The 16,249-nt window shown below is 56.1% G+C and overlaps 1 protein-coding gene across 3 annotated transcripts in view; it reads right to left on the bottom strand.

The window, feature by feature from the left end:
* Window positions 1-1,596: 1,596 nt before the first annotated feature.
* The window catches only part of card9 (caspase recruitment domain family, member 9), a 39,782-nt gene continuing 25,129 nt past the window's right edge, over window positions 1,597-16,249 (bottom strand). For 2 of the 3 annotated variants that reach the window (XM_068012068.1, XM_068012071.1), the window contains 7 exons: window positions 14,754-14,879; window positions 7,139-7,330; window positions 6,974-7,015; window positions 6,500-6,545; window positions 3,909-3,994; window positions 2,451-2,533; window positions 1,597-2,134 (listed from right to left, as the gene is read on the bottom strand). In XM_068012068.1, coding sequence (XP_067868169.1) covers window positions 2,005-2,134; window positions 2,451-2,533; window positions 3,909-3,994; window positions 6,500-6,545; window positions 6,974-7,015; window positions 7,139-7,330; window positions 14,754-14,879 — 705 coding nt within the window. In that variant the 3' untranslated portion in view covers window positions 1,597-2,004. Of the gene's footprint in view, window positions 2,135-2,450; window positions 2,534-3,908; window positions 3,995-6,499; window positions 6,546-6,716; window positions 6,864-6,973; window positions 7,016-7,138; window positions 7,331-14,753; window positions 14,880-16,249 lie in introns of those variants that run through there. The other variant, XM_068012069.1, reaches the window with a different exon arrangement.

Below are 16,249 nucleotides of genomic sequence, written 5' to 3'. Positions count from 1 at the left end.
GCCCTGCAGCTTTTACACACGGGCTTTTGTCCATTGGGAAATATTCCCAATGTCAGCAATGGCTGAGTGAGGGACAACTGTGCCCAAAATAAACCCGACTGCGAAAAAAGGATAAAAAGAGGGAGAGAATGAGGAGGGAGAGAGAGAGAGATGTAGAAAGCGAAACAGAGGAAGACAGAGCAAAGTACAGAACAAACGTGTGAGAGAGACAGACACAATGAAAGAAAGAGGGATAATGAGAGATAGATAGATTGAGAGGAAAGAGATCGAGGTCCTGATATTTAGCAGCAAGAGCACAAATACTCAAATAAAATTCTTTCCTGGCCATTGTGACAGAAATGTTAACCTGTTAATTAATTAAAGTATTTATTGCCAAACTGTAAACACACCCATAGATGGACACTGACCTTTTGTGCATCACAAGATCCCACAAACAGCAATGAGGTAATGACGAGATAATGTGTTTTTAGTGACATTAGTTGAGAGATAAATATTGATCTGGACACCAGGGAGAACTCCCCTGCTCTACTTCAAAACAGGGTCATGCGATCTTTTACATCCAGCTCAGAGGCCAGACAAGGCCTCAATTTAATGTCTCATCTGAAAGACTGGACCTCTGACACTGCAGCACACCCTCAGTACTGAGCCTGCGATAGTGCGGCGCGCCCTCAGTACTGACCCTCCGACAGTGCGGCGCTCCCTCAGTACTGACCCTCCGACAGTGCGGCGCTCCCTCAGTACTGACCCTGCGACAGTGCGGCGCTCCCTCAGTACTGACCCTGCGACAGGGCGGCGCTCCCTCAGTACTGACCCTGCGACAGTGCGGCGCTCCCTCAGTACTGACCCTCCGACAGTGCGGCGCTCCCTCAGTACTGACCCTCCGACAGTGCGGCGCTCCCTCAGTACTGACCCTCCGACAGTGCGGCGCTCCCTCAGTACTGACCCTCCGACAGTGCGGCGCTCCCTCAGTACTGACCCTCCGACAGTGCGGCGCTCCCTCAGTACTGACCCTCCGACAGTGCGGCGCTCCCTCAGTACTGACCCTCCGACAGTGCGGCGCTCCCTCAGTACTGACCCTCCGACAGTGCGGCGCTCCCTCAGTACTGACCCTCCGACAGTGCGGCGCTCCCTCAGTACTGACCCTCCGACAGTGCGGCGCTCCCTCAGTACTGACCCTCCGACAGTGCGGCGCTCCCTCAGTACTGACCCTCCGACAGTGCGGCGCTCCCTCAGTACTGACCCTCCGACAGTGCGGCGCTCCCTCAGTACTGACCCTCCGACAGTGCGGCGCTCCCTCAGTACTGACCCTCCGACAGTGCGGCGCTCCCTCAGTACTGACCCTCCGACAGTGCGGCGCTCCCTCAGTACTGACCCTCCGACAGTGCGGCGCTCCCTCAGTACTGACCCTCCGACAGTGCGGCGCTCCCTCAGTACTGACCCTCCGACAGTGCGGCGCTCCCTCAGTACTGACCCTCCGACAGTGCGGCGCTCCCTCAGTACTGACCCTCCGACAGTGCGGCGCTCCCTCAGTACTGACCCTCCGACAGTGCGGCGCTCCCTCAGTACTGACCCTCCGACAGTGCGGCGCTCCCTCAGTACTGACCCTCCGACAGTGCGGCGCTCCCTCAGTACTGACCCTCCGACAGTGCGGCGCTCCCTCAGTACTGACCCTCCGACAGTGCGGCACTCCCTCATTACTGACCCTCCGACAGTGCAGCACTTCCTCAGTACTGACCCTCCGACAGTGCAGCACTTCCTCAGTACTGACCCTCCGACAGTGCGGCACTCCCTCAGTACTGCCCTGGGAGTGTCAGCCTGGTTTTTGTGCTGATGTCTTTGGAGTGGGATTGAACCCATGACGTTCTGACTCCGAGGTGAGAGAGCTACCCACTGAGCCCCAGCTGATGTCAGGAGGGTGAGTAACACAATGTCCTGTGTCTTTCTTGATGTGATGGTGTGGGGTGTGGAGCAGAGGGTGGCTTCTGGCATCACAGAACAAACAGATCATCTCGTGATCGCACTCTTCCCTTCTGCCTCCGAGAGGTCAGAGTCGGAGTTCTCACTCCCCGTTGTGTTTTCCCAGTTATCCTGCTCCCGATCTCTCTCCTGTTTGTTCAGGCGGATTGCTCGCTTCCTATTCAAACAGTTTTTTAAAGGAGACAAAAAGACATTTTTAGATTCAGCATTTGATGGGGAGCATTTTCATTATTGGTTTTAAAACCCCTCGCGCCCGAATGGACAATCATATAGACAGACAGATAGAGATGGACAGCCGGAGTGACCGCCGGCCGGAGAGACAGACAGGCAGAGACAATGACGGACAGAGGGAGATGGACATAGAAACAGAGATTAAGACAGAGACTGAGAGCTGAACAGGTGGATATGATTCTACAAAATTTCCACATTTTTATTTTCACAGCAGAATATTGAACTGAGGATTTATTAAAAACCTTCTGTAATCTTCAAAGCTTTCCTTCATTCTCCACCTGTTGCCCTTCACCTCCAAGTGCTCCTCGGCTGTGACTGATCGCAACTGTGAAAGAGAGGAACGGGGGACACACACAGGTCAGACACCACAATCCCATGCTGCAGTTTTAGACCCTTCCTGTTCACACTGCACCGTTTCCCCCCACCCCCGCCTCACCCCACACCCCCCACAAAGGCAAAAAGAAATATTGATTGGCATTGGAAGAAATACAAAGCCGATTCACCAGAATGTTACCAGGGCTCCAAGGCTTGCAGTCTCTGGAATATAGAAGGTGATTTGATTGAGGCTTTTAGGATTTTGAAAGTAATTGATAAGGTGGATAAAGAGAAACTTTTGCTGGTGGAGGTGGGGAATCTAGGACAAGGGGACAACCTTAAAATGAGAGCCAGGCCATTCAGGAGAGAAGTTAGGAGACACTTTTTCATACAATGAGTGGTCATACTGTGGAACTCTCGCCCACAAAAAGCACAGGATCCGAGCTCAATTAATAAATTTGAAATCTGAGATTTAGATTTTGCTGGACAAGGATATAAAGGATATTGAAGCAAGATGGGTCAATGGAGTTAGGATACAGATCAGCCATGATCTCACTGAATGGCCAACTCCTGTTTCTATATCCAACTTTCCAGTCACCACTCACTTTCCACACTGGTGAAGACTATTCTGGGCAGTGTGCATCATCAGCAGTGTATACCTTCATTAGCAGTGTATACCATCTACAAGATGCACTGCAGCAACGCATCATGCCTCCTTCGACAGCACCTTCCAAACCCGCGGCTTCTACCAACTAGAGGGACAAAGGCAGCTGCATGGGAACACCACCATCTGCAAGTTCCCCTCCAAGTCACACACCATCCTGACTTGGAACTATATCGCCGTTCCTTCACTGTCGCTGGGTCAATATCCTGGAACTCCCTTCCTAACAGCACTGTGGGTGTACCTACCCCAAATGGACTGCAGCGGTTCAAGAAAGCAACTCACCACCACCTTCTCAAGGGCAATTAGGGATGGGCAATAAATGCTGGCCTGGCCAGCAATGCCCACATCAGAGAACTTTTTCTGGTGGAGGTGGGGAATCTATGATAAGGGGACAACCTTAAAATGAGAAGGGGAGAAGTTATAAATTTATTTAAAAAAAGAAACACAGAAATCTGAATGAAGACAGGGCCATCCAAACTGCGCAGGAGGCCATTCAGCCCCTCGAGCCTGTTACACAGGAACAGGAGGAGGCCACTCAGCCCCTCGAACCTGTTCCATCACTCCATAAGATCACGGCAATCTGTGTCTTAATACCACCTACACAGCTTGTTCCGTATCCCTTTATACCCTTACCCAGCAGGTAATGAATGGATGGGGAGATGTGAAGAGGTAGCATAAGGATATTCTGATGAACAGGATCAGTAAATGCAGGATAACTCACTGTCTTCGTGTCAGCGTGACTGGAACAGGCTGGGAGCTGATCTGTGCTCCTGTTCTTCAAAATCTCTGTGTTCACAGTCCAACATTCTGAAAGGAACAGACTCGTGTTTAGACAATAAGATCGCAATACGATAAGCAGCTCCAGCCCCTAACACCCCACCCCCAAAACCCTTGTACCCTACAGAACCAGAATCTCGCCAGGGGTAGGGGCACCCAAATATACTGTGCTAATGTACCCACAGCGTGTGTGTGCATGCATACTTTAGCCCTTAAGGAGACAGTCCAGAGGATATTCAACTATGTGGGGGACACAACACAGCCAAAGCTGGTTCTACCCTCTCTCCTGTTGGAGTTGCTGGAGAGTGGGCAGGAGCTCCCTATCCCAGGGCAGTGGTGGGTTGGGGGGGTGGGAGGGAAGGGGTGGTGGGGGGGTGGGAGGGAAGGTGGCTAAAGGCACAGAAGCCAATTGTACACTTTCCCCATGGCAGCTCAGCTAACTCGAATCTCCTGATTGAACTGTTCTTTGCTGTGATGCCCCCACAGTGGAACAGCTCCCTGACAATGCTGAGGTTCACACAGGACCGTTGGCAGCAGTGGAACGGAACCCCAGCGAGAGGCAACAGACAAGGGGAGAATCTCACTAACAAATTCATTGTAAGAAGAGACAGACTTGCATTTCTATAGCATCAGCCACATCCTCAGGACATCCGAAAGCATTTTACAGCCAATGAAGTACTTTTGCAATGTAGTCACTGTTTGTTGTAATGTAGGAAAACATAACACAGCAAGATCCCATAAACAACAATGTGATAATGTCCAGATCATCTGTTTTTTAATCATGTTAGTTTAGGGGTAATTATTGGCCCCAGGACATCAGGGAGAACTCCCCACTCTTCCTTGAAATCCTGCGTGGGATCTTTTCCAACCACATAAGAGTGCAGATAGGGCCTCGGTTTAACTCCTCATCCGAAAGACAGCGCCTCCGACAGTGCGGCGCTCCCTCAGTACTGCCCCCGACAGTGCGGCGCTCCCTCAGTACTGCCCCTCCGACAGTGCAGCGCTCCCTCAGTACTGCCCCTCCGACAGTGCAGCGCTCCCTCAGTACTGCCCCTCCGACAGTGCAGCGCTCCCTCAGTGCTGCCCCTCCGACAGTGCAGCGCTCCCTCAGTGCTGCCCCTCCGACAGTGCAGCGCTCCCTCAGTGCTGCCCCTCCGACAGTGCAGCGCTCCCTCAGTGCTGCCCCTCCGACAGTGCAGCGCTCCCTCAGTGCTGCCCCTCCGACAGTGCAGCGCTCCCTCAGTACTGCCCCTCCGACAGTGCAGCGCTCCCTCAGTACTGCCCCTCCGACAGTGCAGCGCTCCCTCAGTACTGCCCCTCCGACAGTGCAGCGCTCCCTCAGTACTGCCCCTCCGACAGTGCAGCGCTCCCTCAGTACTGCCCCCGACAGTGCAGCGCTCCCTCAGTACTGCCCCTCCGACAGTGCAGCGCTCCCTCAGTACTGCCCCCGACAGTGCAGCGCTCCCTCAGTACTGCCCCTCCGACAGTGCAGCGCTCCCTCAGTACTGCCCCCGACAGTGCAGCGCTCCCTCAGTACTGCCCCTCCGACAGTGCAGCGCTCCCTCAGTACTGACCCCGACAGTGCAGCGCTCCCTCAGTACTGCCCCTCCGACAGTGCAGCGCTCCCTCAGTACTGCCCCTCCGACAGTGCAGCGCTCCCTCAGTACTGCCCCTCCGACAGTGCAGCGCTCCCTCAGTACTGCCCCTCCGACAGTGCAGCGCTCCCTCAGTACTGCCCCTCCGACAGTGCAGCGCTCCCTCAGTACTGCCCCTCCGACAGTGCAGCGCTCCCTCAGTACTGCCCCTCCGACAGTGCAGCGCTCCCTCAGTACTGCCCCTCCGACAGTGCAGCGCTCCCTCAGTACTGCCCCTCCGACAGTGCAGCGCTCCCTCAGTACTGCCCCTCCGACAGTGCAGCGCTCCCTCAGTACTGCCCCTCCGACAGTGCAGCGCTCCCTCAGTACTGCCCCTCCGACAGTGCAGCGCTCCCTCAGTACTGCCCCTCCGACAGTGCAGCGCTCCCTCAGTACTGCCCCCGACAGTGCAGCGCTCCCTCAGTACTGCCCCTCCGACAGTGCAGCGCTCCCTCAGTACTGCCCCCGACAGTGCAGCGCTCCCTCAGTACTGCCCCTCCGACAGTGCAGCGCTCCCTCAGTACTGACCCCGACAGTGCAGCACTCCCTCAGTACTGCCCCTCCGACAGTGCAGCGCTCCCTCAGTACTGCCCCCGACAGTGCAGCGCTCCCTCAGTACTGACCCCGACAGTGCAGCGCTCCCTCAGTACTGCCCCTCCGACAGTGCAGCGCTCCCTCAGTACTGCCCCTCCGACAGTGCAGCGCTCCCTCAGTACTGCCCCTCCGACAGTGCAGCGCTCCCTCAGTACTGCACTGGGAGTGTCAGCCTGGGTTCTGTGATCAAGTCTCTGGAGTGGGACTTGAACCCACGACCTCCCGGGAGGTGAGAATGTGACCGACCATCACGCTGACACTGTCCGCATTAAATTGGATTTTAAAATGAAGGATTAATGATACTCACGATCGGCAGATCCCTGATCATCGTCCTGGATTCCTGTAACAGTGATCTGATGAAAGAAAGAGTGTTTCAGTGTTAATTTAGTGCCATCAGCACAATGTCACTCCTGTATAATATCAGACTGGATCCTTACTGTCGGAACAGATATTAGCACTACTGTGAAATGCACAGCCCTGTGTGGTACTGAGGCACACAGAACAGGAAGATCCCAGCCCATTGCTTGCTCTGTGCTCAGAGAGTTAGTCACACATTGCGTGATGGAGATGGTCTCAGTCGTCGGGTTATAGATCAGGGGAAATGGGCCAGGGGACCTGCTCCTGTTCAATAACGGTGACCATCAGTACCTTCGGCTGTCAGCAGGGGAAATCTGGGTGACACAAAGAGAAAAAGACCTCATCATAAGAGAACTCAGCATTGTACTGTCTGTGAATGACGTCTCTGTACATGTCAGTGAAGTAAAATCAGGGAGAGACTCACATCCTGAGAAACTCGGGGGGATATTTCATCCAGATCTGAAGTCTAAAATAAACAAGAAAGGTGGAATGAATTATAAATCGTCAAATCTGCTTTCAAATAGTTCAACCCAAACATAAAGTGAACGCCAACCTCCCAGACTGAATATGCAAGTTAACTGGATGTTACCGAGCTGTGTGCTGCTGGTCTGATCCTCTTGAGTTTAGTTTGAAGACACAGGAATTGTTCTTCTTGCCGGAAGAGTTCAAGCTGCAGCTCGTCGCATCTCTCCCCCTGCTCACGGATCAGCTTCCGATACGCATCGTTCTGCTGCAGCGTCTGTGAGTGCAGCTTGTGGAAATCCTCCCTCGACTTCAGAGCCTGCAGGGACAGGTACAGCACAGGTTTAGATACAGAGTAAAGCTCCCTCTACACTGTCCCCATCAAACACTCCCAGGACAAGTACAGCACTGGGGTTAGATACAGAGTAAAGCTCCCTCTACACTGTCCCCATCAAACACTCTTCAGGACAGGTACAGCATAGGGTTAGATACAGAGTAAAGCTCCCTCTACACTGTCCCCATCAAACACTCCCAGGACAGGTACAGTACGGGGTTAAATTCCTGTGGAATCAGGACGTGGAATGCTGGAGGGAGTTGACTGATCAAAAAAAAAAACGGGGTTACATACAGAGTAAAGCTCCCTCTGCACTGTCCCCATCAAACACTCCCAGGACAGGTACAGCACTGGGATTGGCTGATCAATTTGGAGCACTTCCTGCCAGCAATCAGGGGGAGCAGCTGCACCTGTGTTGCAGCAATTGCAGAGTGGAGACTGGAGACTGCAGCAACTGGAGAGAGAGACTGGAGACTGGAAACTGCAGCAACTGGAGAAAGGTGAATACAGAGTGGAGAGTGGAGACTGCAGCAACTGGGGAGAGAGAGACTGGAAACTGCAGCAACTGGAGAAAGGTGAATACAGAGTGGAGAGTGGAGACTGCAGCAACTGGGGAGAGGAGAGTGGAATAACTGCAAAGAGGTGACTATAGAGTGGAGACAGCTGCATTTGCTGAGGAACTGTTGCACTTTTTCAACGATTAAGAAGACCTGCAAGTCATTTTGGAGAGGTGGGTGTTGGAGCACCAGAGAACTGTTGGTTGTTTGGACTGTTGGGGGAGGGAGAAGGCACCGGAAGATCCAGGGGTGGGGCTGCCAAATTCTATAGGGAGCCCCTGTACTAGCTCTTGTGTTTATCTGCCATCCTGCACAAAAGGGGCTCCCTCCCCACCCCCAACTGTGTGGCTCGGGACGGCTGGAGCTGCCCGGCTGAAGAAAATCCTTACACAACAACAGAAAAGGGAGAGAACCGGGCGGCTCTAACCGACCCGGGCGAAGAACCCTCCCCTAACTGGAAGAGTGGACTGTCGGCTCTGCAGGAAGGTGCTCCAACCACCAATTGAAGTGTGACATCCTTGCAGCTGTTCTCTCTCTTCCATCACTCGGCCACCTATCCTCTCCTCTCCTTGTCCTTTTCAGCCCTATCCTCCTCTATTCCCATCCCCCCCTCCCCCATCATATTGTTTGTGTTTAAGAAAACTGTCGTGTGCTTTGTTTCTTGGGGGTGGGCGTAGCTCTGCGACCCCATGGCAAGCCCCTCTTCGCCGGTGGCGGGGCCTTCCCATTCATATGCTGCTGCGGCTGCTGCAGCTGCACCTGTTGCCCCGTCACCGTTTGCTTTATTAACATCGAAGCATGGGGTCAAGAGCTACGTCCACCCGAACATGACTATCGAGGCATGCGTGAAAGCAATGGCCGAGGTTGTCGGCCCTTCGGCCATTGTTGCAGCCTCTAAAATGTACGGGAAGGCAGTGTTTTTCCTGAAGACCGAGCGGGCGGTGTCCCTGGCTCTGAGCAAGGGGCTCACCGTGGGCGGGACCTTTCTGCCAGTGGACCCCCTGGAGGCCACTGCGCAAAGGCTCATTCTATCCAATGTCCCGCCCTTCATTCCTGGTGAGCTCCTCCTTCCCCACCTGCACCATCTGGGGTAGGTAAAGACGGGGCTCACCCCAGTCCCGCTCGGTCTTCGGGAGAACAGCCTCCGACACGTTTACTCCTTCCGCCGCCAGTTATTCATGCAGCTGGCGCGGGAGGAGGTTACAGAGGGCCACTTTTATGTAGAATTCCAGGGGACGGCCTACCGCGTCTTCTGGACCTTGGACGGGGTGCGGTGCCATGTCTGTAAGGGGGTGGGGCATGTTCGTAAGAACTGCCCCAACCTCCTGGCTGCCAACTCCAACTCGGCGGCCCAGGGTGGCGACGCTGCACCTCCTCCCATCCCCCCTACACCACCACCAGATACCATTCAGTCGGTACCAGAGGCTGTGGTTTTCACGGCCTCCGGCAGGGAGGGGGGTGACCGTCCAAGTGGAAGGAAGGCGCGGAGGAGAAATAAACATCGAGAGGCGCGTCCCCTGGACACCATGACACTACCTGAGCCTGAGCTCAGCCCAAGGCCGGGCTCAGGCCCAGGGTGAATAAAAAAAAGGAGAGTGTGGAGGTGGAGGCCTCTGATGATATGGAGGTCTCTGAGCCTCCGCACACAACTGGGAAAAAGAGGAGAAGACACCCCTCCACACAGAGGTAACAAGGGGCCCTGAGGCGCAGGGCCCATCTGTTGGAGGGGAGCTGTCTCCTGTTTCGGGTCCCCAGGTTTCCCCTACCGCCACCACCAAGGCTGCAAAGTCCAGGCAGGAGGACTCTATTCCTCAGGATGGAGGGGAGGGGAAGGCCCCGGTACTTGAGGCCCCTCCTGAAGGAGTAAGTGGGGCCCTGCTTGTGGTGGGGGAGCCTGGGGACGCCGCCCATTCTGCCACTGCTACTGGGTCGGGTGCCCTGAATGAAGGGGAGGGCGAGGCCCCAGAGGGTCGGGCCTCCCAGCCGGAGTCCACCACCAACCAGGAGACACCCGACCCAGTTATAACTGAGAATGCTGCCCCATCTGCTGGGCCTGTGGGTGCTGGCGGAGCGGGAGATAGCCTCCTCCCTCCGCCTCCAGTCTCGGCTCCGGCTGGTTTCCCGGAGTCCGGAACTTCTGTCTCCCCTGGACCACTCATTGGCCTGGGGACGGAGGTGGAGGGGGGTCCTGAACCGCTGGTGCCTACAGGCTCCAGTTTCACAATAGAACCCAGAGAGGACTCCTCCGCCATCGATCCTGGGGGTGGGATCGTGACGGAAGCGGGACCAGCTGGCGCGGCCGGGACGTCCGCCCCACAGTGTGTGGTGGATGTGTCGGCCGCTGGCGGTGACGACCCGGAGGAGGATGGGGATTCGGTGCGGGGCACGGAGGATGATCTTGATTCCATCACCAGTAAGGTGGTGGAGTCCCTCGTGCCTCCCATCGAATCTCCTCTCATCCCCACGGCGGAACTCCGGGATTTCCTCGTGGCTTGCAGGGGTTGCCCCAATAAAGTTCAGCTGGCCCTCGACCGTTGGTCGAATCTGGCGCTGATCAAACAGTCCGTCCGTGCCGCCCTTAAGATAGCGGGCAAGCGCGCGGACGTGAAACTGGTTGAGAGGCGCCGTTTTAATGTGTTCCTCAATGGGTTGCTGGGGGAGTGGAGGGCCAGGTGCACTTCCACTCCCTCCTCACAGTGAGCTGTTGGTAACGGGTTTTAAGTACCTTTGACATGAAGATAACCATAGCCAGCCTCAACATCAACGGCAGCAGAGGGGCTCACCGCAGATTTCACAATCTCTCAGTCCTTAGGGAAGGGAGATACGCGGTGAGCTTTCTGCAGGAAACCCACACCGTTCCGGGAGACGAAGCCACCTGGCTCCTGGAGTGGCAGGGTGGGGTCTACATGAGTCACCTCACCCCTATTTCTAGTGGGGTGGCTATCTTGTTGGCCCCGACTTTTCAGCCGGAGATCTTGGGGGTCAAGGAGCTAGTGCCGGGCCGCTTGCTCCACCTCGCCGTTCGCCTGGGTAGCGTGCCGCTCCACTTTGTGAACGTGTACGCGCCCAGGCCCGGCGCGTTGCAAGCGCGCTTCTTTGAAGAAGTGTCCGCTCTCTTGAGCTCCATCGATAGCGGTGAGTGCATCATCCTCGGGGGGGATTTTAACTGCACCCTCGAGGTGGGGGATCGCTCCGGTCCCCAGCGCGGCCAAGCGTCGGTGGAGAAGTTGAGGGACTGATCAGCTCCCTTAACTTGGTGGACATCTGGCAGAATCTCCATCCCGACACCAGCGCCTTCACGTGGAGGTCTGGAGGAGGGGGGTCGCGAATCGACCGCCTCTACATTTCGCAGACGTACGTCTCCCGCATCTCGGCGGCCTCCATGCGGCTGGTGCCGTGCTCGGACCACCACCTGGTGTGGGCGGAGCTCACTCCGCTCCGCACGCGGGCGGGGTCCGCATACTGGCACTTTAACAACCGGCTGCTGGAGGACGAGCGATTTCGGGACTCGTTCTGTCGATTCTGGGCCGACTGGAGAAGGAAGCAGGGGGGCTTCCCCTCCTTGAGGCTATGGTGGGATGTGGGCAAGACTCACATCCGCGTCTTCTGTCAGGAGTACGCGAAGGGGTCGACCAAGAGGCGGGAAGCCGAGATCGGGCGCCTTGAGAGGGAGGTGCTCGACTTGGAGTCCCGCCTCGGTCATGCCGTCGTGGACCCGGCCATGTGGCAGGCGTACAAAGAGAAGAAGGGCGCGCTGAGGGACCTGCAGCTCATAGGGTCCCGAGGCGCGTAACTGAGGTCACGGATCCAGATCCTGGAAGATTTGGACCGTGCCTCACCCTTCTTCTACTCGCTGGAAAAATGGCGGGGGGTCCGTAAGCAGCTCGTCGAGCTGCTGGCCGACGACGGATCCTCCATCACGGATCCGGAGGGAATGGGCCTCCTGGTCCGGACTTATTACAGTGCGTTGTTCTCTCCGGATCCGTCCAGCGAGGATGCGCGCAGAGTTTTGTGGGAGGACCAGCCGCAGGTCAGCCCGGAGGGCGCCAAAGGATTGGAGGCTCCGCTCACGTTGGCGGAGCTGACTGGCGCCCTCCACCAGCTCTCGAGGGGCAAATCCCCAGGGCTGGATGGGTTGACCGTGGAGTTCCTCAGGGGGTCCTGGGGGAAAGCCTGGCGACCGGGGAGATGCCCCTCTCGTGGCGCAGGGCGGTCATCGTCCTGCTGCCGAAGAGGGGCGATCTCCGCCTGCTTAAAAACTGGCGTCCGGTCTCCCTCCTCAGCACGGATTATAAGATCTTTGCCCGGGCTATGTCTACCCGCCTGGGCCCCGTGCTGGCCCACATGATCCACCCCGACCAGTCCTACACGGTCCCGGGCCGGTCCATCCAGGACAACATCCACCTGGTCCGGGACCTGATCCATCTTTCCCAGAGGACTGGTCAGTCGGTCGCCTTTCTCTCCCTCGATCAGGAGAAGGCGTTCGACAGGGTGGATCACGATTACCTTTTCGGGACTCTGCGCGCTTTCGGACTCGGGCCGCATTTCGTGGCCCGGGTCCGACTTTTATACACCGCCGCAGAGTGTCTAGTCAAAGTTAACGGGTCCTTGACGGCGCCCCTTCGCTTTGGGAGAGGAGTGCGTCAGGGGTGCCCCATGTCCGACCAATTGTATACCATCTGCGTGGAGCCCTTCCTGTGCCTGCTTCGCAGGAGGTTGACGGGATTGGCTCTGCGCGAGCCGGCCATGCGGGTTGTCCTCTCGGCTTACGCCGACGACGTGCTCCTCGCAATCACAGATCCCGTTGACTTGCGGAGGATGCGCGACTGCCAGCAGACCTTTTCTGCCGCATCCTCCGCGAGGATCAATTGGGAGAAATGTTCCGGACTCCTGGTTGGTCAGTGGCGGGTGGACTCCCTGCCGGAGGAGATGACACCTTTTGCGTGGAGCACCACGCACCTCCTCTATCTGGGAGTCCATCTTAGCCCCGCTGAGGAAGCCTGGCCGGCAAACTGGCAGGAGTTGGAGGCGAAAGTCACCGCTCGGCTGGGGCGCTGGACAGGACTGCTCCGAGTGCTTTCCTACAGGGGCCGAACGTTGGTCATAAACCAACTGGTGGCCTCCATGCTGTGGTACCGGTTGGTCACTTTGGCCCCGCCCCCTGTATTTGCCACCAAGATCCAGAAGAAACTCGTCTATTTCTTCTGGGGCAAGAGGAAACACTGGGTCTCTGCCGCGGTCCTGAGTCTCCCGATCGAGGAGGGCGGTCAGTCGCTGGTGTGCGTCGCACCCAGGCTGCGACTCTCCGCCTTCGGACCCTGCAGAGATACCTGTACGTCGAGCGTCCTCCCAGATGGTGTGCGCTGGCGACGTATTTTTTCCGCCAGTGTCACTGCCTTCAAGATGACACGCAGCTCCCGGTGGAGTCCGTTAGCCGCGCCTCTCTGAGGGAGTTGCCTGTCTTTTACCGGGATCTTTTCCGAGTCTGGAACATGGTCGCCTCCAGTCAGGGCGCTCCCCCGCCGGCGGAGGAGAGCGCCTCGGCTGTCTGGGCGGCCGACTCCGGGGACGGTCCGGCGGGCGGAGGACTAGCCGAAACCCCCGGGACGCCCCTCACTGCGGGTGGCGAGGGGGCTCGGGAGTGCGGAGTGATCCCGGCCGAGCTGACTCCCGCTCGGCCGGAACTGCTCATCGGACCCAGGCCCCGAAACCCTCCTCAGGAGCCGGTCCCGCACAACCTGAGCCGCCTCTCGGAAATGCCCTCCGTGCCATTCCAATCGGCGTGGAGGGGTTTCCTGTACGGGCTGCTCCTGCACACTCTCCACTTCCTCGCCCTCATCAGCCGGCCGGACACGCCCTGGCGGTCCGCGTTGCCATCTGGCGGCGAGGGGAAACCCCGATGGAGGTCTCTCTACGCGGGAGTCTTCCCCCTTTACATCGGGGACCTGGGGTGGAGGAAGCTGCACAGAGCAGTCCCGTGCAATAGGCTTTTAAGTAGGTTCACGGACTCCCAGGCCACCTGTACTTTCTGCGGCCTGGACGAGTCCGTGTTCCACATTTATACGGAGTGTGCGAGGTTGCAGCCCCTATTTGAGTATCTGAAGGGGCTGCTCCTCAAATTCTGGCTGCACTTCAGTCCCACGCTCCTGATCTTTGGGCACCCAGTGCGGAGGGGCTTGGGCCGGGAGGAGGATCTCCTCGTCGGTCTGCTCCTGGGCCTGGTCAAGGTGGCAATTCACAGGTCCAGGTTGCGGGCCATCGGGGGGTCCGTCCTCCCCGATTGCCTGCCCCTCTTCCGCGGTTACGTTCGCGCCCGGGTGTCCCTAGAAAAGGAGCATGCGGTGTCTGCCGGTACGCTTGAGGCCTTCCGCGACCGGTGGGCACCGCAGGGACTGGAGTGCATTGTCGACGCCGAGAATGGCATTTTAATTTGAGTTTTTTGTTTGTTTATCTGGTTTTAATAAAGTTATTTTAAAAATATAAGTGTGTATATAAAGGGGGCCTGAGGAATAAAGGCCCCCTCGACATAAAAAATATATAAAAGGGGCCTGGGGTATAAAGGCCACCTTAAAAAAAAAAACGGGGGTTAGATACAGAGTAAAGCTCCCTCTACACTGTCCCATCAAGCACTCCCAGGACAGATACAGCCTATTCTGATATTGCTGCGTCTGTGAGCAGGAGGGAATGAAGACAGAATCCCACATTTCTCTGCATCAATGTGTCACTGTGCTTGTGACACTGCTGAGCAATTGACAGGAGCACAGCCTGTTGTATCCTCCAGTTACCCTGCTGTCAGTCTCTTGAATGAGATTACAATAGTGAGTTACAGTTCAAAGCTCTCTTCCGGTTACCTGATCTCTTTCTGTCGCCACCTCCTGCATCTGCAGCAGGGTTGCCTCAATACGATCCTTGTACATCTGGGAATCCTTGCGCAGGGTCATACACTGAAGCTCAAACACCTCCTTCTCCTCCAGGTGCTTCACAAGACAAGAGAGAGCAAGACGAGGGTCAGTATTAGGAAGGAGCAGTGACTCTGTGGATTCCCTGGACTGAGCTGGGTCAGTACAACTAGACGTCTGGAATGTGGAGAGTCCCCTCAGCCATAGCTCCGGGATCTGTCCTGTGAGACCCAGGACAGTGAGTCAGGAGGCTGTTCAACCACATGGGGCATCACCTTCCCCTAATGCCACTCCAAAACGCAGGAGGAAAGATGATGGCTGATTATCCCTCTCCCAATCTATTCATGGGAAGCAAACCCCTTTTCTTCCCAACCCAACAACAGTGCAGTCAATGTAGCCATCCCATAACAAATTGCATTTCTGTAACGCTTTCTACATAGAAGCAATTTCCCAAAGCATTCCACAGAGACGGAATCAGACACTGGTAAATGAGATGGACTTTCATGGGGTTTCAAAAGAGGAAAGGAAGGTGGAGAGGTTTAGGGAGGGAATTTCAGAGCTTAGGGCCCAGGCAGCTGAAGGCACGGCCGCCAATGGTAGAGCGATGCGAATCAGAGGAAGCACAAGAAGCGGGGGTTGGAGGAGCCCAGAGATCTTGGAAGGTTGTAGGCCTGGAGGAGATTACAGAGATAGGGAGAGTTGTAGGCCTGGAGGAGATTACAGAGATAGGGAGAGTTGTAGGCCTGGAGGAGATTACTGCGATAGGGAGAGTTGTGGGCCTGGAGGAGATTACTGCGATAGGGAGAGTTGTGGGCCTGGAGGAGATTACTGCGATAGGGAGAGTTGTGGGCCTGGAGGAGATTACTGCGATAGGGAGAGTTGTCGGCCTGTTGGAGATTACAGAGATAGGGATAGTTGTAGGCCTGGAGGAGATTACAGAGATAGGGAGAGTTGTAGGCCTGGAGGAGATTACAGAGATAGGGAGAGTTGTAGGCCTGTTGGAGATTACAGAGATCGGGATAGTTGTAGGCCTGGAGGAGATTACAGAGATAGGGAGAGTTGTAGGCCTGGAGGAGATTACAGAGATAGGGATACTTGTAGGCCTGTTGGAGATTACAGAGATCGGGATAGTTGTAGGCCTGGAGGAGATTACAGAGATAGGGAGAGTTGTAGGCCTGGAGGAGATTACAGAGATAGGGATACTTGTAGACCTGGAGGAGATTACAGAGATAGGGAGAGTTGTAGGCCTGGAGGAGATTACAGAGATAGGGAGAGTTGTCGGCCTGTTGGAGATTACAGAGATAGGGATAGTTGTAGGCCTGGAGGAGATTACAGAGATAGGGAGAGTTGTAGGCCTGGAGGAGATTACAGAGATAGGGAAAGTTGTAGGCCTGGAGGAGATTACTGCGATAGGGAGAGTTGTGGGCCTGGAGGAGATTACTGCGATA

The sequence above is a fragment of the Heterodontus francisci genome, chromosome 32, assembly GCF_036365525.1.
Source record: "Heterodontus francisci isolate sHetFra1 chromosome 32, sHetFra1.hap1, whole genome shotgun sequence".
In the NCBI taxonomy this organism is placed as follows: Eukaryota; Metazoa; Chordata; class Chondrichthyes; order Heterodontiformes; family Heterodontidae; genus Heterodontus; species Heterodontus francisci.
Note: the sequence above shows the minus strand (reverse complement) of the source record. Positions and strands in the feature narration are given on the sequence as shown.